Raw genomic sequence first — 23,099 nt, forward strand, 5'->3', positions numbered from 1 at the left:
CGTCTGAAAAAAGTTTTTTGGGATTAATAAATATTGCAAGTTTTTAAGAAGCTCTCTGTGCCGGAGTGATCCTATTTTTTCTTTCAATCTACGCACACGTCAAGGTCCAGACGTACTCCTGAGCACGAGCAAGGATGCAGGTGAGCGGCTAACTTTTCTATAATTATTTGTTTGCCCTGTATACTACTGGGGGCTGGCAGGCTGTATACTACTGGGGGCTGGCAGGCTGTATACTACTGGGGGGTTTGACCAATGCATTTCCCACGCTCGGCTTATACTCGAGTCAGTATTTTTTCCCCAGTTTTTGGTGGTAAAATTAGGGGTCTCGGTTTATACTCGAGTATATACGGTACATATTTTTGAATTATGTTTTAATTGCATTGAATTGTAGACTATAAGTGGTACTAAAAGTGGGAAAATTGCATGAAGTAGTTTTTAAAATCTTTCTACATTTCCTTGTCAAGAGATCTACCATAAAAATGTATCATTCAGAAAGGGATTGGAGATGGGAAAGAGAGCACTTTCCTTCCGTTAATGCAACAAATAATATCGCCAGAGGTGGTGAGAACTGTAGGAAAAAGTCACCATTAAACATGAAAAAATAGTGTAAAAAAAATCTGTAATTGAAGATTGGAATCGAAGGTACTGTATTTGTGGAGATGATATTGGATACCGTTATTAGCCGTATTATGTGGAATACAAGAATAAAGATTTATTACGTCACAGTGGACGAATGAAAAATAATTATCCCACTTAAAATATTCGAACATCCCAAGGGCCTCCGATCCATCCCTTAAAAAACTCAGTGTTCTCAAAACTAATGGTTGATGATTTGAATCAACCCAGGCACAGAGTCTTTCAATGAGGGACCCAATGCCTGATATGATCGGCCAGAGGTGAGGGGAAAAAGTATCCTTGTCCGTTTTTGGGAGACCATGGAATATGGGCATGCTGGGATTTTTCGATGGCTAGGCATTTTCACAGTTTTAATAATTTAAAACACCCAAAGAGGTTCCACCATTAATGACTTGGTTTAGCGTACATTTGATAGTCATAGTGGGATCCTGTGTGAGTCTACGGTATGTGCCTGGATCTTTTAACCCCTTAAGGACGCAGCCATTTTGCAGGTTAAGGCTAGCCCGATTTTTTGGATTCTGACCTGCGTCGCTTTATATGGTTATAACTTTTGAACACTGTTACTTATCAAAGCGATTCTGAGATTGTTTTTTCCCCACATGTTGTACTTCATTTTAGTGGTAAATTTTGGCTGATAAGTTTTGCGTTTATTTACAAAAAAAAAGAAAATATGATAAATTTTTTGAAAAATTTGCCATTTTCGAAATTCAAAATCATTGCGTTTCCAGGCAGATAGATTTACCACCTAAATAAGTTGCTGAATAACATTTCCCATTTGTCTACTTTACATTTTCATAATTTCTGAAATGTCTGGATAATTTATTTTGATGTCACGCGGCTTACAAAAAGAATATCGCTTTTCCGGACTTTCAGAATTGACTATTTTGGGGATAAATACAGTTTGGAATGAAATTTTACATATTTAGCATCAAAACCCCCTATATAATCTACCCATTTTCAAATCTGCACCCCTCAAGCTATCAGAAACAGCTTTTACGAAGATTGTTAACCCCTTGAGATCTTCATAGTAATTGAATCAAAATGGAGGTGAAATTTATACGTTCATTTAGCCCTAAAATTTACACATTTCCAAAATATAAAAAGAGAAAACCCACCATACAATTTGTTCTGCAATTTCTCCTGAGTACAAAGACCCCCCACATGTGGCCGTTACTTGTTTTATGGGCGCACAGCGAGACGCAGAAGGGAAGGAGCGCCCTGCAGCTGCCAGGATTTTAGTTTCCTCATTGGCCCCTTTTGAAGGCTATAAAATTTTCGCTTTTGCGTTATTGGGGCCATGTGATGCCATTTTTTTTGCGCGATGAGATGCTTTTTCCATTGTTACCATTTTGGGGTTGGTATCACCTATTGTTGAAATTTAGGAACTTTTTTTGAGGGCAGGAGTAGAAAAGCATCAATTCTGTACTGGATTTTTTACTCTTTTTTTTTTTGGTGTTCACCGTATAGACTAATAATCATGTTATCTTTATTCTATGGGTCGATACGATTACGGGGATACCAGACTTGAATATATTTTCTTACGTTTTACTAAATTTGTCAAACAAAACCCTAATGTGGGGAAAAATCTATCATTTATGTATTGCCGTCTTCCAAGTGGCATAACATTGTTACTTTTTTGGCTACGGAGCTGGTTGATGGCTTATTTTTTGCGGGACATGTTGTAATTTGCACCAGTATCATGTCGGAGTACACATGGTTTTTTTGATCGCATTTTATAGCATTTTTTGTGGGATTGAATAGCTAAAAATCATAATTTTTGGAAGGTTTATAGCAGTTTTTTTTTACGGCGTTTATCGTGGGGGTTCAATAATGATTTACTTTTATTCTACGGGTTGTTACAGACGCGGTGATACTATATATGTGGAATTTGTGTTATGATTTAGACTTTTTTTTTAGTTATATGTCTCTTTATATGTTTTGGGGGTTTGGGGCATTTTTAGTGATTTATTACTTTATTTTTTTATTGAATAACATTTTTTTTTTTACTTTTTCACTTTTATACCATGGGACATGAAGAAGCAATCTTCTGATTGCTTCTTCATGATAATATTCTGCAATACTCATGTATTGCAGAGTATTATCAGTGTCAGCCTATACACTTGCATAGGCTGGCACTGTGCCAGTAAGATGACGTCACAGACGCCATCTTACTGGCAATTCTAGCAAGTAACTCTGGGGTCCAGATCGGACCCCAGAGTTACTATAGCAACGATCGGCGCCCCCCGAAAACGGTTCGGGGGGGGCGATCGTGGGGGAAAGACCCCCCAGATGCAGGTTAGATGCCGCGGTCGCGCTGACCGCGGCATTTAACGGGTTAAGCACCCGCGATCGGAGTCAACTCCGATCGCGGGTGTTACACTGGGGTGCCGGCTATTAGTTACAGCCGGCACCCCGTGTTTCCCGATGCCGGTTCGGCTCAGATCTTGAGCTGAACCGGCATGGGCTCAGCGTCCGATATATCGGACGCTGAGCGCTAAGTCATTGAGCTCAGCGTCCGATATATCGGACGCTGAGCGTTAAGGGGTTAAAAATTTTATTAGCCAAATGTACATATAAACCAATGGCCATTACCACATTCATTTCCCCTTCATTTGATTTCCTAAAAAACAAATAGTTATCTTTCACCCATTCAGGATGTGGCCCGTTTGTACGTTAAGGCTCAGACCTTTCTTTAAATATTTGACCAGTGTCTCTTGCTGAGGTAATAACTTTTCTGCACTTTAACAAAACCCTGTGATTTTGAGATTCTTTTTTCGTGAAACATTGTAGTTTATGTTAATAGTTTAATTTCACTGATCAATTAGTTTTTGGGGGATTAACAATTCAATAATTTAGGAGAAATTAGAAAAAATTTCAATTTTCTAAGTTTCAAACGTTTTACCTTTTAGAAAAAAAGTCATGCCACAATAATTTTTTTTTGTAGAAACCTTACTCATTAACTGAATTTTTTCATAGCCTCCTCCATTCCAGAATATTCAACGTAATTTCAATTGGATCACGACCCGGTTGTCTGCCTTAGCCCAAGACCTCCCATTTGACAAGAGAGGCCAATTATTGTTGTTTCAGTACCCTTTACACTAATTAGGTTGTCTACTGTCAAATTGATGGAGCTGGGTTGGCGCAGACCGCCCACTGAATCTAGGAAATATTACTGCTGACAATTACTTGGAAACTGTAGAGCTATAGAGAAAACTCAGACTACGCTATGAAAATGGAAAATAAGGATGTCAAAGACAGGTACCATCCAACTTGTTACCAGCATCTGCAGTTCTGGTTATCTCACCTGCATGGTATTTGGTTGCATCCTTTTTAGATATTGCCTTCTGGGAAGGACCTGCATATTTCCACTAAACATGGTAGCCATGGGGCTATCAAAGATTTTTGAGATGTGCTGCTAAACAGGTCATCTTTTTTCATGAAACTGTAATCTCCCTTTCACCTACTAGTGTTACATTTTTATTTAAACTAGTTCTTGGTGGGCTACGGTATCCAATCATTGCCACATGTCTACTGTATAATACTAATTGTTGCACCCAGCAGTAAATATAAAGCTTGGCTTACATTGTATTATAACCAGTATTATATTCATTGGTTAGCACACCATGCCACATCGTTACATACATAAGTAACATACTTAAATTTAGTTTCAGGTATGTGCTGAACATATGTAATAACTAAAATGTTCCCAGCAATCAGAAATGCTGCATTTCTCTGGCATGTTTTTAAGGCCACTAGATATGCAACAAGTAACTGTGACCAGATTGTAATTTGTCCAGCATGCACATTAACTAAAAAATTAAAAACCAAATGGAGAACATTTTACATGTCCAAAAATTAGGGCCCTTAAGAGATTAATACATGGAATAAAAATCCATATTTAACATGTTGAATAGCCCATAAATGCTCAGACAACTCCTCATCTGCAAATCTAGTAATAAATGCAGACAGCTGTAGAGTGACTTGGACTTCCTGAAATACTTGTCTTCTAAAGTGTTATGTCTGAATAGAGAGGGATGGGAGAGCAGCGCCTTTCATCCTAGCTTAAGCTTTGTAATCCTGTTAGAGCCCAATGTGCTATAAACCTGACCTTCTCTGCTGTGATCCATATTTGAAGAAAGGCATAAAAGGCATGCCATGCATATCTACTGGGCGGTAATGACAGCTGAATCTAGTCACATAAGTTAGACGTTGCAGTTAATTCATTATTCGACTTATACTGACCTTCCCCTTTGGTCTGTGGTCCATTTTACTGACTTCCCATTTGCAGTGGTCTTATACCATATCCTTATGGCAGTAGGAAAGTCAGCTGGCACATATACTTTGCATTTGCTGATTTGCAGGCTCCAAGTGTCAGCAAAGTACCGGAGTTCTCCACATCCTGGAGCCTGACTGTACCTAATATAATAGTATAGCTGTTCCTTCCACCGGCTTGCAGGTAAGGCCACAAGTTCAGGTGAGACTTGATGACTATAACTTTTCTGATGCTCGGATTCACAACTTGACTGTGTAGAACTCAATTTTCCAGCAATATCAACCTCTTCAACCTTTAACACAGATAAATCACAGCAGTCCAGCACCAGAATAAAATCCTCACTCCCATGATTGCCTCCATCACAACAGTCCTCTGAAATTGAAACCCCAGAAGTCTGCTTCCGGTTTCCATGGAGACCATAGTTTTCAGAAGCACCTCTTTCACTTACATCACTGAAAGTAGAGTCTTTAACACTACTCTGCGATATGGAATTATTTGAAGGTAACATACAAGACTCTTTTGTTTGGTCTTTGCAGGTTTCTGAAGGCGGAGAACGGCAAGCTTTGTAATTTTCACCAGAGGAATTAGGTTGTAGAAATAATACAATACTCCCCGTTATGGTCTGACTTTGGAAGCACACATCAAGGTCCAGTGCATAGTGTTTTACTAGAATGTGACTCGTGTTTGCCATCAGTGGCAAGTCATCGGTATTTTGTTCCATCTTCAGATTCACATAAATCTCAGTCGAGGTTCAAGCAGAAAAACTTTTTATCCACTGGTTCTGCAAGATAAACAAATGTATACATGTTTTTATTTCTACCAGGATATATACTTGAAGGTATTGTAAACTAAATATATAGCAAAAATTATATAATGTAGAAAAGAATGTGCAACATCCCCCACCGGGGCCTAGCCTTTTCTCGGGGCCTGGAGACAGCCGGGGCCCGCACTACCTGAGTGGCTGGCGGTTGCGGCCTAGGCACGCTAGTGTCACGGTGCTGGGTATGGGGAACCGGAGGGCTGTCCTACAGCCTGGCAGGTCTCCAGTAGGGTGGTGTTGGCAAGAAATGATGAGGGAGAGGCTGCTATAGCGGATCTCCCTGGGGCAACCCTTTGGTGTCTAGAGTATAAGTCTCTGTGTGATGGACAGGGTGCCTGTGATGATGGCAGCTGTAGTAGCAGGGACCAGACGGAGGCAGAGGTTGAACAAAAACAACTTACAGTTCTTTATTGGAACCGACAGGAACCGCAGCAACGTGCCTTAACAGAATGGTGGAGTGCTGAGATGCAGTTGGAGGGAGCCACAGTATGTAGAGCGCCAGCCTGGATGCAGAGGGCAAGCTGGGAGGTAGCTGTGTCCTAAAAAGGATGCTTCAGCTTGTCCTGGGTTGCTTCAGGTATCACCCTTGAAGGTAGGATGATACCCCTTTCCTCACTATACTAGCTATTAGTTTCACTCTTCAGGCAGGGAGCTGGGCTCACTTGCTCTTGGTCTGGTGTGCTAGCTGCACTGACTCCTCTGAGTCTCTAATCTGAGAGAGTGAACTCTTTCCTCACACTGCATTCTCTTCTGAGAGAGTACCTCACTTCTTCTGGAAGTTTCCTGACAGGGTCTTGTTACTCCCCCTGGTCAGGTGGTGGCTACTCCTCCAATTACATCTCAGCTTACATCTCAGCTTACATCTCAGCTCACAGAGACAAAGTATAACACATGTGATTGGCTGACACATATGACATCAGACAAAACACTTAACTCCTGCCTTACCAGGCAGGATCTACCACTGCTGAGTTCATCTGTGTTCTATAAGGACTATGTAGTGTGATGTAGTGACATGCTGTGGGGCTGACTAGACCCTACACAGGCTGCAAGCTACATGGTGGGACGTATTCGCAACCACTCCTCTGCCTTGCATCGGCGAGGGTGTTGCAAATGTACTTCACATTCCTAATTAAACATACAATTTTAGGTTAATTGGTTAGGCTTCAATAAAGCTGCAGTAGTCACTGGATACTAGGTGACTGTGTAGTTAAGCTAGGTGTACTAGACTTGGCTTAACCAGGTGCCATGTACATTCACCAGTTTTCTCTCCGACAAGGAAAAGACTGAGTTCAGCTCAACAACAGAGGTATAAAAGTAATGCTAGCAGTTTAGAGGTTCCAAACTACCTGACCGATTCTGATTTTTATATCCAGTTTTTCTGCAGGTCAGATGTATGAAGATCAGATTCTGAAGATCAGATGTAGTATTTCATACATCTAGCATTTCGGGACTTGAGTTAAATTGCAACTGTTTTTAAAAAAAACTAAACAAAAAAAAAAAAATAACAGGAATTAAGTGCACTGCAGAAAACTCAACCTTGGTAAACTCTGAAGACAGGTTGTCTTAGGCACAAAAGCAAAAAATCACCATGGGGGGGCCCAAAAAAGTTGAAAAATAAGCAAAATAAATAATACATGTGCCCTAATGTCAATTTGTGAGTCTGTATCGAAAAGGAATCATCAACCATGGTGGCTCACAAGAAAAGATACCCTTGCTGAGGGTAGATGGCAAGACCATCAGAAAATTGGCTTTCTTTTCGATTGGTCAGGCCCTTATAATACCTTACTATTTCATATCAACCATGATATGGCTGCTGCAAAAACATGGACCAGTAAATAAAACACTGACAAGCAATGGATTTTTCTTTCCAGAAATGTATCCCTAGCAAAAGTGATACAATATTTGCCACCTTAGCTCATCCTGTGGAGTCTTATCAAAGCTTCAAAACACATCTTAGGAAGCAACGTAGTAGTTATGCAAAAAGTCTGCACTGGAATTAAAAGTCACTAGTTATTTAAAAAGAAAATGCTATGGGCAAGGTTGCTGGATATGACGGGTCTCCCGAGTAGATCACTAGTGGATTTTACGAGGTTGCTCTCATTACCAACTGCTGATGCTGAGAGCATAAAGACAGGCAGGTTATCATTTCATGTTTTATAGGGGTGGCTATTCAGATAATAATGTTGAGACTGTGTGGTAATGTCTGCCTTACTTTATAAATACGATCCATACAGATTTAACAATTTGTCTTTGTACAAGAACAAAAATCGGGCTCATAGCTGTCTGTTGTAGGGAAGAGGGAGGGGGAATTGGGATGCTTTTGCCGCTTCTTTTTTTTGCGTAACTGAGTGAGTGTAAAAATGTTAAAAAACATTAATAAAACTGTTCTGATTAAGAAAAAAAAAAGCCACAAGTAATAGTCCTACCATACCTTCAACTAGACTTTAATATTGTCCCTTAAATACGTCTGGTGGTAGTTGTTCTATAAATGGCTCTACTTCTGAGAACTTTCTGGCTATACTTCTGAGTACTTTCTTATTGTCGAAAAATATTTGACTCTGATACTTTTTGAAAACCATAAAGACCTTTCAGGGCTTTAGAGTTTTAGGGGTATTCACATAAAGACAAGTTTTTTTAAACTATACTCAGGATAACAATGTGGGTCACAGGAATACCAGTGACAAACGCATTCTCTAATTCAATGTTATTAACAAAAATACAGCATATCACAGATATAATTTCAACCTGTCTCTATCAGTCCTGGTGTACACAATTTTAGTTGCAACTAGATCCCACCCTGGAACTTCTGAGTTTAGGGTCGGCAGGCATTTTGTTCTTCTGTCTGATGCTGCACTGATCTTCTTTCTACTATGTGTCTTTAGATTTGGCATGCACTTAAAGGGGTATTCCAGGAAATAGCATAATTCATATACAAATGGGTCCTTAAAATATAAGCTAAAGTGTAATTAGTTTTTATTTAAAATGTTGCCCTCTAAGCAGAAAAATTCTGTTGACATACACTGTAATGAAGAATGAAAATGCCACTGGCCCTTTAACCAGTCTGTTGATTTCTTCCGCGCGGAGCAGACACACGACAGAAGATAGACGCTGGTCACATCTTCACATCACATGTCCTGCACCTGCCTGGGCAGGTCATGTGATCAACACTATGTTTGGCTGTAGTCGGTTGGTTACAGTGCATCCAGTATGGCCGTGGTTTGGTGATGGCAGTTACACAAACCATTACTATGGTAACAGAGCAAGAAAGTCTGTTAGATCCTCACCATCACTAGGAGCAGAACAAAAGAGGTAGGACGAGTTACTGAGAACTAAAGAATCATGGGACTTGTAGTTTCAAGTGGCGGCCATCTTGGCGATAACTCTGCTTACTGTAGAGAGGCAATAACATTTTGTATATCATAAAATCTAACTATTTGAGCTCCATTTTGTGACTAAGGACATTGAGTTTTTTTATATTCTTTTATTTATATCATCATGGGTTTTTGTATCAGACGTTCATATACCCGGAATACCCTTTTAACTACCAGTCAACCAGTGTCATACGGTATATGGGGCAAAAGAGCGGATAGATATGAGAGCCTGGAATCCCTTTTAAGTAGGGGCTGGCAGGTGGGTGCCAGCCAGATGCTGCTAATCGGTATTTGGTGTGAAGAATTTTGAGCGTTTAACTGTGGTGTTAAGGGAGGTAGATGCGAGCTTATGTACCTCTGCCTTACGGAAAACACAGCTACTAACTCCCTTCTCCATTTTGATAGTTTTCACCCCAGTAATACAGAAGAAAGTTTCCCTTATAGTCAGTTCCTACGACTTAAAAGAATTAACAGCGATGAACTACATTTAATCTTCTAGCAGAGGAATTAAGAGGCAGACTGATTAGTAGGGGGTATACCTCTCACTCCTGGATAGAGCCTTAAGGAAAGCCTCAAGTAAGGGTCATGGCAAATCACTTAGGTCCACTGGGAAGAGAAGAGGAAATGAAATGAAAAGGAGGACAATGACACTAGGTTTACCTTCTCCTTTCACTATAGTCCTTGTGAGAAGGGGACCTGCAATGCCATTTAAAGAAAATGGCAGATTTTGGGACAGGATGCTGCCGACTTTAGTGTCTGAGAGAACTTTGGTGGCGTTTAGATGAAGCACTACACTTAGGGGCTAACTAGTGAACAGTAAGGTTCTCTTCTCCTCAGAGTACTTGGCTACAGAAATGTGCCCCCGATGTAAACTATAATTGTGGGCATTGTAGTTGTAAAATTAATGGACAGCTAAACGTAATTAATTTGTGGGGACTTGAACATACTGTGAAAACGTTTATAACATGTCGTTTGGACTTCATCGGTCGATCACAACAGGAAATGAGATCCCTCGTCTTATTTAGCATATACAGCAATGACATAAGGGAGATCCAAAGAGTTTGAGGTTCTCAGACGTAGAGAGGGTTAAATCCGACCGTACAGAGGAGGGGGGGATCTATATCGGGTTCACCAGCAGCAGGATAGCAAATGGATTATAAGGTTAGGAGCCTAAGGGAGAAGGGGAGTGCAACCTTCCTTTTTTACATTGTAGGTGTTCCCTGCATTACTAAATATTTACATGACACCACACCTCTGCGGTTGCATAGATTCATGGAGTGGTAATGGGATTACATCATCAGCTTGAAAAAGCGGGTTGCACCCAACTTGCGTATGTCACTACTAATAAAGACCTCTACTGAATATGGCGAGTGCCGCAACTCACTTTCTTCTACTTGTTAAAAAAATCACAGGCAATTTCTCATATATCCAAGCACTGTTAAGCTGAAGGGCTTTGGGTGCGTTACAGAAGCCCTCTGTGCTCCGGCTTCAAAAGCTGTAACACTGTGAAGCAGAATGTCTTAGCCTCCCCTTAGACAAGGGGATAAGTACTCCCCATAAAGCTGCAGCATGGAGGGTCTGGCTCATTAGCATGATTTTAAACATTGATTTTAGAAGCAAGGTAGGAAGACACAGATAACAAATCAAAGAAGATTACCACAATCATGGTGCCAGGATTTACGAGTAAATGACCCAGGTTTATCATGCTTGATTTTGATGGTTGAATCTCTTTAAGGAGTTAATAATACTCTAAAGAGTGGATACCAAGCCATGCTGGGACTTCATGAGCCATAAGCTAGGGATGCCTTGTTGGGAACAATGTTCTGGGAACAGATCACGAAAGATGTGTTCCTGACATGGCTCACAGAGTGCGCTCTTGTGCGCTGGACCCTCACTCCTATTGTTCCATATGACTGTTTGTACTCTAATGTAGTATTTCATTTGTATCTGTGCCCTATGATTTGTAAAGAACTATATAAATAAGGAATATTATTACATGGCTGTACCATATGAACCAGTCTTGTGCTTTGGCATATAAGCGCTGGGTAGGCAAGTTGAAGCTCCATGTACTACCAATAGAATGCAGGACGAAGTAATGTCTGAGTAGTCGTAACTGGGGATACAGGATATGTTTTAGTTTAGAAATCACAAATGGAGTAATCTTAACTCACATAAAATGAATGAAGAACTGTGTTTTTTGTTATAACCATTATATTGGTATTGTTGTTTGTCTCATTGTTTCGCTCAGCTGAAAAGCTTCATTTAATATAATTAATACCTTTGATTCATTTTAACCAATTCTGTGTTAGAGTACTTTCTTTAGGGTGGGAATTTAAATAAGGCCTCCAAATCTGGTTCACTGCCCAATCAGTGAGTAATATTCCCTAATCTGTGCTTGGCTGGAAAAACACCAGGCAAGAAGTGATCAAGGCAAAAGGGTAGTGGTGACATAAGTAGGAGCAACAGCCAAATTCAAGTTATAAAACCATCATTTCATTTTAACTCTTCCAGACTAAGACAATGTAATTATTGTACTCCTGTGTAAATCTATTAATCTGTTTAGCCTTCTCTATTGAAGTACTGAAAATATGAAGACCTGCTTCATATAACCAAGTTTTTTAAAATCTATTATTCATTTAATAGATGCCAATCTACTTAAGTGCATTAAAAGTATTCTGCAGAGATTACACAAGCAGATTGCTTAAAGTTTATAGGAATACCTAAGGTATAAGAAAAAAAAAAACACCTGTATAAATATGTTAAAGGAAAACCACCATTTGCTTATATGCATTATGAACCAAACATACCTTGTGAATGCTGTAGCTACATTGATGCAGAAACATATAGTTTTTTAATCACCGAGTCAAGTGGTTTTGACGAAAAAACAATTATAAAATTATGATAATGAAGCTCTGTCGCCTCTGTGGCTGCCGCTGCACTGCTCCAGCCTTGTCCTGCACAGCGTAAGCCGAGAGAATACGCCATCACTGTGTTGTAATCATTCAATCGCTGCACCATGCACCAGCTGCTGTATATGAGTCATCCAGCTCAGGTTGATTAGTTCTGTGTGGACAGTTCAGGAAGCTCTGTGCAATATATTTATGAACATCAGCCTGCATACAACCCAGCTTTCCCAAGCTCCTGAAATTCATAATAGTTTTTTGAGCAAAACCACTTGGTTCAGGGATTATACAAGATATGTTTCTGCATCAGTGTAGCTACAGCATTCTCAAGGTATGTTTGGCTCACAATGCATAAAAACACATGGTAGATTTCCTTTAATAAATAAAAATTTGTATTTTTAGGCTGCTCTACTAATATGACATGCAGGAAATAGTTGCTGTTGTGTATGGTTGTATCCTCATTTGTATACACTGCTCAAAAAATAAAGGGAGCATCAAGAAAGAAACAAAAAAAGACTTCTGTGAAATCAACCACTCCGGCTATGATTTAACACTGATTGAGAATCAATTTCTCCTGCTGATGTGCAAATTGAACAGACAACAGGTAGAAATGATTAGCAAGATCAAAGCCCATTTCTCTATTCTCATTCTTTTTGGATGTTGTTTTGGATTTTGCATTTTGACATTGTGACAAATCAAACCCAAGGATACAGTGTGGCTTGGTGGCAGCAGTGGTGGTACCTCGTACAGAGGTGCAGGTGCTGGAGTCCCCATGAATTGTGGCCAGAACAAGAACATCGCTTTTGTCATTATACTTGACCAACACCATGTTCTGATTGCTGAGCGCCTTTAGAAGGGGTTAAACTACTACAGATTTATCATCAAGCATCATAAATCTGTGATAAATATGCCCTGGTCTAATATACAACTGTTTCCAGTAGTAAATTGCATAGCTTATAATCCTTTCAATGACCTGACCCTTTTCCATTTTTTCAATCTTCAATTTAAAAACTCCATAATTTTTTTTTATTTTCATAATCTGTGGGATAAATTGTACTTAGTGTCAGTATTTAACCGGTTAAAGACTGGGCCCTTTCCTGGTTTTTCATTTCCATTTTTCACTCCCACCTTCAAAAATCTATAACTGTTTTATTTTTACACATAAAGAGCTGTGTGATGGCTTGTTTTCTGCGTAACAAATTGTACTTCATAGTGATGGTATTGAATATTTCATTCCGTGTACTGGGAAGCGGGGAAAAAATTCCAAAGGCAGTGAAAATGGTGAAAAAAACGCATTTGCGCCATTTTCTTGTGGGCTTGGATATTACGGCTTTCACTGAGCGCCCCAAATGACATGTCTACTTTATTCTTTGGGTTGGTACGACTAGGGGATACCAAATTTGTATAGGTTTTATAATGTTTTCATACATTTACAAAAATTAAAACCTCCAGTACAAAATAGTTTTTTTAATTTTGCCATTTTCTGGCGCTAATAACTTTTTTATACTTTGTTGTACGGAGCTGTGGGTGGTGTCATTTTTTGCGACATTTGATAATATTTTCAATGATATCATTTTTAGGACTGTACGACCTTTTCATCACTTTTTATAGATTTTTTAAATATTTTTCAAAATGGCAAAAAAGTGCCATTTTCGACTTTTGACGCTATTTTCCGTTACGGGGTTAAAAACATTGAAAAACCGTTAATATATTTTGATAGATCGGGCATTTTCGGACGCATCGATACCTAAAAACAAGCACTTTGTAAAACTTAGGGTACATTCACACGCGGTATGCCCGCCGTGCGGGCATACCGCCATGTGCTGGAGGTGAGGAGGAGATGACCCCTCCTTCCTCCATAGGAAATAGCGGCACACGGACGCACATCCGCCGAAAGATAGAGCTCGCTCTATCTTTTTGCGGTGTGCGGCCCGGATCGGTGCCACACATGATCCCCGCCGTGCCGCTATTGCTGTCTATGGGGACGTACATGCGGCCGCATGTACGGCCCCGCAGACGGCAGTGTGAATGAGCCCTTAAATGTTGGGAGATCTTGTTACAGATTTTGTCTTGGTATGCATGTTTATTTTATTTTTTTTTCCAATAAAAAAACAAGTTACGTGAAGACTAATAAAATGACAACTGAAGGTAAACATGGCAAAAATTAAACCTAGGCAATGTAGGTGTGCCATTAAGAGAAGACTTATCTTTCACACTTACATTGCTTTACAAGCAAGAACATGCAAGGAAGTATGTTAATGTAGCGGCAAAACAGTATTTACTAATCAAACATTAATCTTTTAATCAACTTTAACCATGACAATCCACAGGAATTTATGACATAATTTCAAAAAAGCGTGGAATTTAATCAGTTATTAAAGGTGAAATATAGTTGCAAATTATTTTCTCAAAAAATATTTGCTCACAACAAATAGAGCATAGAAAAATATGTAAAGGGGTATTCCCACAAAGGCAAAATTCTTAAATATGCTCAGGACAACAAAATAACATTTTTAATTCTCTATTTCAAAGTAATTAACAAAAAAAAAAAACACATGAATTTCACAGGGAGGACTGTATCTAATGATTCCCATAAGGTGTGAGGGGGGCTTATATATTATAACCATGAGGGGGCTGTTTGATATGCCACGCTTTTTTGGAAATTATGTCATAAATTCCTGTGGATTGTCATGGTTAAAGTTGATAAACTAGGGAACAGGAGACTGTTTTAGTTTTAGAATTTTTAAAGCACCACATAAGTTCAGTGCAAAGGGGCCTACTGAGGCTCTGTCGTCCAGGGGCCTAATGAGACCTGCAGCTGACCTGGGAGGGGTGACATAGCCATACCTCCCAACATTTCCAGAAGAGAAAGAGGGACAAAATGGCAGCACACGCCCCAAGCCACACCCCTAATAATATTTTAAGCGTATAATACAGTTAAATGAGACAGAAAATAGGGTCTCATTCAGAAGGTCGTGTCCACTGCTTATCTGCAAAAATGCAGACGTGATGTCTGTGATCAGTCCATATGTATCCGTACGTCAGTTTTTTTCACATATGGAAAAAAAGCTGATGGGTTTCTAATCTAATAATAATAATCTCAATAATAATAATAATAATCTTCATAATAATACTAATAATCATTTCCATAATAATAAATCACAATCTTTGAGAAGATGTATCTCTATATACAAGTATATTCAGCATGCCCCCCAGGACATAGGTAGCCACAGCGCATGCCTCCCAGGATATAGGTAGCCACAGCGCATGCTTCCCACGATATAGGTAGCCACAGCGCATGCTTCCCACGATATAGGTAGCCACAGCGCATACTTCCCAAGATATAGGTAGCCACAGCGCATACTTCCCACGATATAGGTAGCCACAGCGCATACTTCCCACGATATAGGTAGTCACAGCGCATGCCTCCCAGTAGATAGGTAGCCCCAACACATGTCCCCAAGAAGATAGGTAGCCACAACACATACCCCCAGTAAATAGGTAGCTACAGCACATACTCCCCAGTAAACAGGTTGCCACAGCACATACCTTCAAGTAAATAGTTAGCAACAGTGCATGCCCCCCGGTATATAGGTAGCCACAGCGCATGCTTCCCAGTATATAAGTAGCCCCAGCACATACCCCGTAGATAGGCAGCCCCAGAACATACTCCCAGTATATAGGTTGCCACAGCACATACCTTCAAGTAAATAGGTAGCAATAGCGCATGCCCCCCAGTATATAGGTAGCAACAGCACATGCCCCCCAGTATATAGTTAGCCACAGCGCATGCTTCCCAGGATATAGGTAGCCACAGCACATACCCCCAGTAAATAGGTAGCTACAGCACATACTCCAGAGTAAACAGGTTGCCACAGCGCATACCTTCAAGTAAATAGGTAGCAACAGCGCATGCCCCCCAGTATATAGGTAGCAACAGCACATGCCCCCCAGTATATAGGTAGCAACAGCGCATGCCCCCAGTATATAGGTAGCAACAGCGCATGCCCCCCAGTATATAGGTAGCAACAGTGCATGCGCCCAGTTTATAGGTAGCAACAGCACATGCGCCCAGTATATAGGTAGCAACAGCGCATGCGCCCAGTATATAGGTAGCAACAGCGCATGCCCCCCAGTATATAGGTAGCAACAGCGCATGCCCCCCAGTATATAGGTAGCAACAGCGCACTCCCCCCCAGGATATTGGTAGCCACAGCGCATGCCTCCCATTATATAGGTAGCCACAGCACATACCCCCGTAGATAGCTTGCCACAGCACATGCCCCCAAGTAGATAGGCAGCCACAGCACATACTCCCAGTAGATAGGCAAAAGAAAACGAATATAAACTTACCAGCGCTCCCTGCAGCCAGCTCCTCATTGCTCCCACACACTTCTCTTTGACCCATGCTTAGACGATGGTGGCGATGGCACCTGGGTCGCTGCCTGTGTCCAGTGATCAGTCTATGAGATACACAGCAGCCATCACTATTTATAAAAGATCTGTCTGAGAGCCAGATACAGCCTACAAAAGAGCCATATCTGGCTCCTAAGCCATAGGTTCCCTACCCATAGGTTCCCTACCCCTGGCCTAGTGGGTAGAGGCACTGTCCTGTCTCTCTATGGCAGGCGGAGTGTGGTGGTGTCTGGGGAGGTGTACACACCATATACGGACATATGGTGTTGTCTCCCTGATGATGTGGTCCCTGCTCTGCCGCTAACCCGACACATCTACACAAAGGATTCCCTGCCCGATGTCTGCTCTGAAGATGTAGAAACCATATATGGACAGATGGTGATATCTCCCTGAAGACATGGTCCCTGCTTGGCGCTAACCCGACACATCTCTCAAAAGGATTCCCTGCCCAATGTTTGTATCAGTTATTCAGTACCGCAAGTTCCGGCTTTAAAAGAATACTAGGTGTGACACAGAGTCAGGACAACCCCAGCCAGTATGGGACCTAGATGGAATATCCGGGACAATCTCCCAGCTGCCAGTGATGGCGGGACAGAGGTGAAATACCGGGACTGTCCCGCCAGATACTGGACAGTTGGGAGCAATGCATAGCAGTGATGACTGTGTGTGTTTTATTGATTAGATGAGGTATTTCAGAGTTGAGTGTGTCATTGTATCTTATATCCATCTCATGATTCTGATCTGTCTCATCTTTATTTTCCTAGGTGTCAGATATCTGTAGGATATTCAGAAGCTATATGAAAGTGTAGATAAACCCTGTACCCTCATAAACTAAGAACACTGTCGGCACACAGCATCTTATAGCACAGAGAGGTGTCAAAAGAGGTATAACAGCTTGTGTAATGGTCCTGTCAGAACAGTGGCTGGCCATTACATTTATCACTCAGCATACCAAAATATTGTTGTCCAATATAAATATTGCTATGGTAGTTCTGGAAGCCTTAGCAAGTCCCCAGCTTCCATGGAAAACATGACCACCTCACAATTTTTTTGAAAGGTTGACGTTAAACAAACAGAGGGAGCTACATCCCTATGTTTATCTTAAAATGCTGCAGTCTACATTGACTGCATAATCAACAACATTCAGAGATCAGCATTGCTGCAATCACAACAACAATCACAACTTATGAGCTCAGTATCACATACATAATTGAAATAGTTTTCAATAGCACTGGACAAATAATACATGTGTGAGAGGTCAAAAATTGTACTACACAAGTCATTTTGTGGTCATCATCTAATGTACATAGGATTGGGAGAAGAAAAAAATCAGGCTGGAACCATGCTGCTCAGTTTTCAATGTTTAATTCAAAATCACAATGGACAACGTGTTTCAGAAGTGGAACACCTCCTTCATCAGGTCCGAAAAAACACAGTTTCTATAACACAAAAGTAAGTATAATAAAAGATTCTGATGGGTAATAACATTATAGGACATAATATGAATACATGATTAGAACAAAAACAAATAAAAGATAGCGATAAAATGGTTAAAACTATATATAACCATAGCTATAAATAAATGTTTACAATGGAAAGGTCCATAAATGGACATACACAAATAGATGGATATAAATAAACAAATGGATCAATAAATAAATATAGACCATATGGTGCTGAGAATAAAAAATGGTACATATACATATATATACATAGTAGCATAATGTAATAAATGGGTGCCTACCCTAATAATCTCTACCCTAATAAGCTACCTGTGCTGTGTGCTGTATTTTAGGACGGGCACAGGTAGCTCCCCGTATATCCATCTGGGACCAATCATACAAAAGAGATTATTAGGGTAGGCACCCATTTATTACATTATGCTACTATGTATATATATTTATATGTATATGTACCATTTTTTATTCTAAGCACCATATGGTCTATATTTATTTATTTATCCATTTGTTTATTTATATCCATCTATTTCTCTATTTATTTATAGCTATGGTTATACTACAATTTCTTGCATATATTTTACATATATATTTATAATTTTATAAGTTTTGACCATTTTACCTATCGCTCTCTTATTTGTCTTTGTACTAATCATGTATTCATATTTTGTCCTATACTGTTTTTACCCGTCAGAATCTTTTACTATACTTACTTTTTGTTATAGAAACAGTGTTTTTTTGGACATGATGAAGGAGGTGTTCTGCTTTCAAAACGCGTTGTCCATTGTGATTTTAAATTAAACCTTGAAAACTGAGTAGCTCGGTTGCAGCCTGATTTTTTTCGTCTCCCAATCTTTTGCCATCATCCAATTCAGCATACAGTACTGGATGTCAGGTTTACTGCAGCAGCTCAACTGTCCAGATGTGATATATTTATCACTTATTTTATCATATATTTGATTCATGATATGTATTCATTGCTAACTCAGAAAATCTCATTTTTTTCACACTGATAGTTCTGCTTTTATCTTTGATCAATTGTTATTTAGCTTGCGCTGTGTTTACACTTTTCTTTATATATCACATCTAATGTACATGTCACAGTTTTACATTTGAAAATCAGAGAAAACATCCAGGCAGTAGCAAGTATCATAAGAAACACAATGGAACTCATGTTTTTTAAAATGGAACCTGTCATCAGAATCAATCATTTTTACCTAATGACAGGTTCTCATAGCCTTTTTAAAAGCTGATTTTATCCTTAACATTACTTTTTCCACTTATAAAAGCATATAAAAGTTGACCAGGCTCTCTGTGAGCAAACTTCATTGAGTCATAGGGGTGTCTCTTACAAGACTGCAGTCAGTATAACATCATCATTATTAGCTCTCTTCTCTGCTAGATCTTCCTCTTTCCTCCCTCCCTCATGTGGTTAGAGATTTGTTAAGAGCTCAAGTTCTGCTTAGTCTGCAGGAGAGGGGGAGTGAGAGAGCTAGCAGGACAGAGAGGAGGAGATGATGATGGGGGCGACGACAAAACCAGGGACTCCAACGCCCCCGTAACTCAATGCAGTTTGCTGGCAGGGAGCCAGGTTTACTTTTATAAATTATAAAAGCGAGTGGAACTATTAGTGCTAATTAGCATAGCACATTGGGAAATAGTATTATAGTATTAAAAAGGCCTTTCATTAGGTGAAAAAGAGTGTACAGAGCACAAGTTACCTTTAAGGGGTTTTATCCACCCCACACCAATTCTGACAACAAGAGGACTTCCACACTGCTTCAATATAGTAGCCCCTTCAAAGCTCACAGCAGTTCTGGTTACCACCGGTGCGGGCAATTGCCGTTCTGGTCCATTCTCAAATAAGACTCTCAACAAACATAAAATCCCTGGCAACACGTTCAGAGATGGGGAAAATTCCTTCAACATGGATTGTATACAGATGACCCAGAAGTTTGCTTCATACATGGTGGCTACAAGATGTGCTTTTCGCTGACTAGTGTTGCAGCAGAATAGCTTCTTACAAAGCTGATGCGAAATTTTACACATGGTGACAAGTTCATGATGACAGCTGTCACCAACAGCCATCCCTGCCCGAAGATCACTGTGATTGGTAGGGAGGGGAGAGCTGGTTCATGGGTCTGATTCTGTCATATTTGGTGACAGAAGTGACAGGATCAGAGCCGTGAACCAAAGCTCTATCCCCTGAGTGTATTCAGAGTGCCGCCCTCAAATCCAAATACCCCCAAAACCCATTCCAACCCCTCCACACCCCTGTTCCTTATCATTATTCAGTGTGACAGCTGTAATTTTTTTTGTGTGATTAGGGCTACTGAATGTAAGTGATCAGAGCTAGTGATTAGGGCTATTGATTAGGGTTATCAATTAGGGCTAGTTATTAGGGCTGCTGAATACATATAGTAATTAGGGTTAGTGATTAGGGCTAGGGATTAGGGCTGCAGAATATATAAAGTGATTAGTTCTAGTGATTAGGGCTGCTGAATATCCATAGTGATTAGGGTCAGCCATTAGGGTTAGTGATCGGGGCTAGCATATATATATATATATTATATTATATACAGACACACATACACACACACTATGTATATATCTGTGTACCTGAATGCCCCCCTGTCCTAACCACAAGTGGTAAAATTGTGTGGGATCCTTTATTCACCCTGTGGAGTAAAGGCCATCACCTTTATATGGATAATTTCTATACAAGTGTCCCTCTCTTTCAGTGCCTCCTTGAAAAAGGAACAGTGGCCTGCGGAACAATGAGGAGGAATCAAAGAGGCCTCCCAAAATATCTGGTGGACCTTAAATTGAGACGGAGTGAAAGCAAGTCCTTGTGTCAGAGTAACAAAATATAAGGACAAGAGAGATGTGTTTGTCCTCACATCTATCCATGCAGATTACAGCACCCCTGTCTCTGTTAGAGGAACCAATGCCACAATCCTCAAGCCAGTCTGCATACAGGAGTACAGCCAACACATGGGAGGGGTTGATCTAGGCCTATCAAATGCTACAGCCATATAATGCGATTCGCAAGTCCCGCACTTGGTACAAAAAGGTTACAGTACATTTAGTGCAAACTGCATTGTATAATTCCTTTATCATTTACCACAAGACCCGGCAACAAGTAACCTGGCATACCAAGAACAAGTAATTAAGCAATTACTGTTCCCAGAGGGTGAAGAGGGTGCGAGCACATCCCATACTAGTCACGCCAGCAGAATTGTGTTGTTTTCAATAAGGTTCACTTATTGTGGTGTTACATTATTCTGTTAGCTTAAATCTACTATTAGTGTGGAATGGGGCCTATAAGTCTCTATTGCTTTATCCTGGAAGCCTTTAAGGGTTTAGTTTCCAAAATGGGGTCACTTTTTGGGGTTTTTAACGGTTTCCATTCCCCAGAGTCTTTGTAAATGAAAGGTGGTGGCATAAAACTTTCAAGAAAATCTACCCACTCATAGCCAAATAGTGCTCGTTGGCTCTCTGTTCTGTGCCTTGCTATATGTCCTTAAAGCAGTTTACACCCACATATGCGGTATATCTGTGCTCAGGAGGAATTGTCCAATAAATTGGCGTGTGTGTTTTTTCCTACAACCCACTGTAAATTTGTACATTTAAGGCCTAAATTAATATATTCGTGAAAAAACAATTTTTTCAAAGTTTGTACTTCCATATCATCTTAATTTCTGTGAAACACAGAGGGTAGAAAAAGTGATTATACCCCCTTAATAAATTCCTTCAGGGGTGTAGTTTCCAAAATGGGGTTACTTGTTGGGGTTTTTAACTGTTTCCATTCCACAGTGTCTTTGTAAATAAATGATGGTGGCCTAAAACGGTTTTAGGAAAATCTACCCACTCATAACCAAATGGTGCTCGCTCTGTTCTGTTCTCTGTCTGCTATGTGCCCCAAAAGCAGTTTATACCCACATGTGGGGTATTTACATGCTCGGGAGGAAATGTGTAATAAATTGGGGTGTGTGTTTTTTCCTACAACCCATTGTAAATGTGTACATTTTAGGCCTAGATTAATATGTTAGTGAAAAAAATTTTTAAAAAATTTTACTTCTTTTTGCTTTAATTCCTGTGAAACACCGAAAAGGTTAACAAACTTTCTAAAAGTGGTTTTGAAAAGCTGGATTGGGGGCATTTCTGAGAAAGGAGTTATTTGTGATAGTTTCTTATTGCAAAGTTTGTAAAAAGCTCTTTCTCAATTGCAATAGTCCATAAAGATGGTTTTCAAATTTTCCTAAAAATTGCTTTTACTATTATAAGTCTGCTAACATCGTAGAAAAGTTTAAGAATGTTTACAAAATTACAATATAAATGCAGATCTATGGTAAATTTTATTTATTAAGTAATTTGGATGGAAAGGTTGTCTGAAAAAAAAATTAAATTAGGAAAATTGCATAATTTTTTTAATTTTCCCATTTTAAAAAAATATATATATCAACTAACATTTACAACTGACATAAAGTACAGTGAAAAAAAAAAAAACTATCTCAAAATAACAGATAATTTAATGTGTTTTGAAGTTATTATCAAACAAAATGATACATGTCTGAAAAATAGGCTGTGTCCTTAAAGGAAACCTACCACTTAAAAGTGGTAGGTTTATACAAATATACATGGCATATTTTTGTTAGGGGAACAAAGCCCCTATTGCAGAATTATAAGTTATATTAACTTATAACTCGGCGCACTGCACTTGGGTGGGGCTGGACGAGCAGGATACGCTCTCTCTGATGCCAGGTAATTCAAGATAAAGTTAATAGGGATAGTTATACAGACTGCCATTTGCAATCCCGTCATTTCACACTGCATGTGCTGTCTCTAGTGTCTAGCTGCTTGTACTCAGTAGCTGATGGAGTGATCTTTGCTCAATTCTTTTTTGTTGCTGAAGAAGATATCAATAAATCCGTGTCAAATCCACATAGTTGAATAACCAGTGGTAGCAGGTGGAGCAGGCACAGGTCGCAGCAAAGTAAGGGGACGTCGTAGCAGGGGTGACTCTGTAAGGCCAGAACTGCCGATGTCATCTAGAGGCAGTGTGTTGTTCAACAACTCAAAAGGTTCTCAATCGGTTGACTAGGTCATCCACTTCCTCCCAAATGACATCTGACAACCCCCAGCCGTGAGTTCGTCAGAGTACTATAGAGTTGCAGGCTGGCAACAGTGCGAGGTCCAAGTAAGCAGTTGAAAAGGGGCTCA

General features: G+C 39.9%; 1 protein-coding gene across 7 annotated transcripts in view; it reads right to left on the bottom strand.

The window, feature by feature from the left end:
* Positions 1-23,099, bottom strand: part of AOPEP (aminopeptidase O (putative)) — a 304,550-nt gene that overhangs the window by 265,362 nt on the left and 16,089 nt on the right. For 6 of the 7 annotated variants that reach the window (XR_011855579.1, XM_072150843.1, XM_072150844.1 and 3 more), the window contains exon 2: positions 4,879-5,690. Coding sequence is in view for 6 of the 7 variants with exons in the window: in XM_072150843.1 (XP_072006944.1) it covers positions 4,879-5,630 (752 nt within the window). In the remaining variant the exon portion in view is untranslated. Of the gene's footprint in view, positions 1-4,878; positions 5,691-16,356; positions 16,467-23,099 lie in introns of all 7 variants that reach the window. The other variant, XM_072150842.1, reaches the window with a different exon arrangement.

Source organism: Engystomops pustulosus, chromosome 1 (genome assembly GCF_040894005.1).
Source record: "Engystomops pustulosus chromosome 1, aEngPut4.maternal, whole genome shotgun sequence".
Taxonomy (NCBI): Eukaryota; Metazoa; Chordata; class Amphibia; order Anura; family Leptodactylidae; genus Engystomops; species Engystomops pustulosus.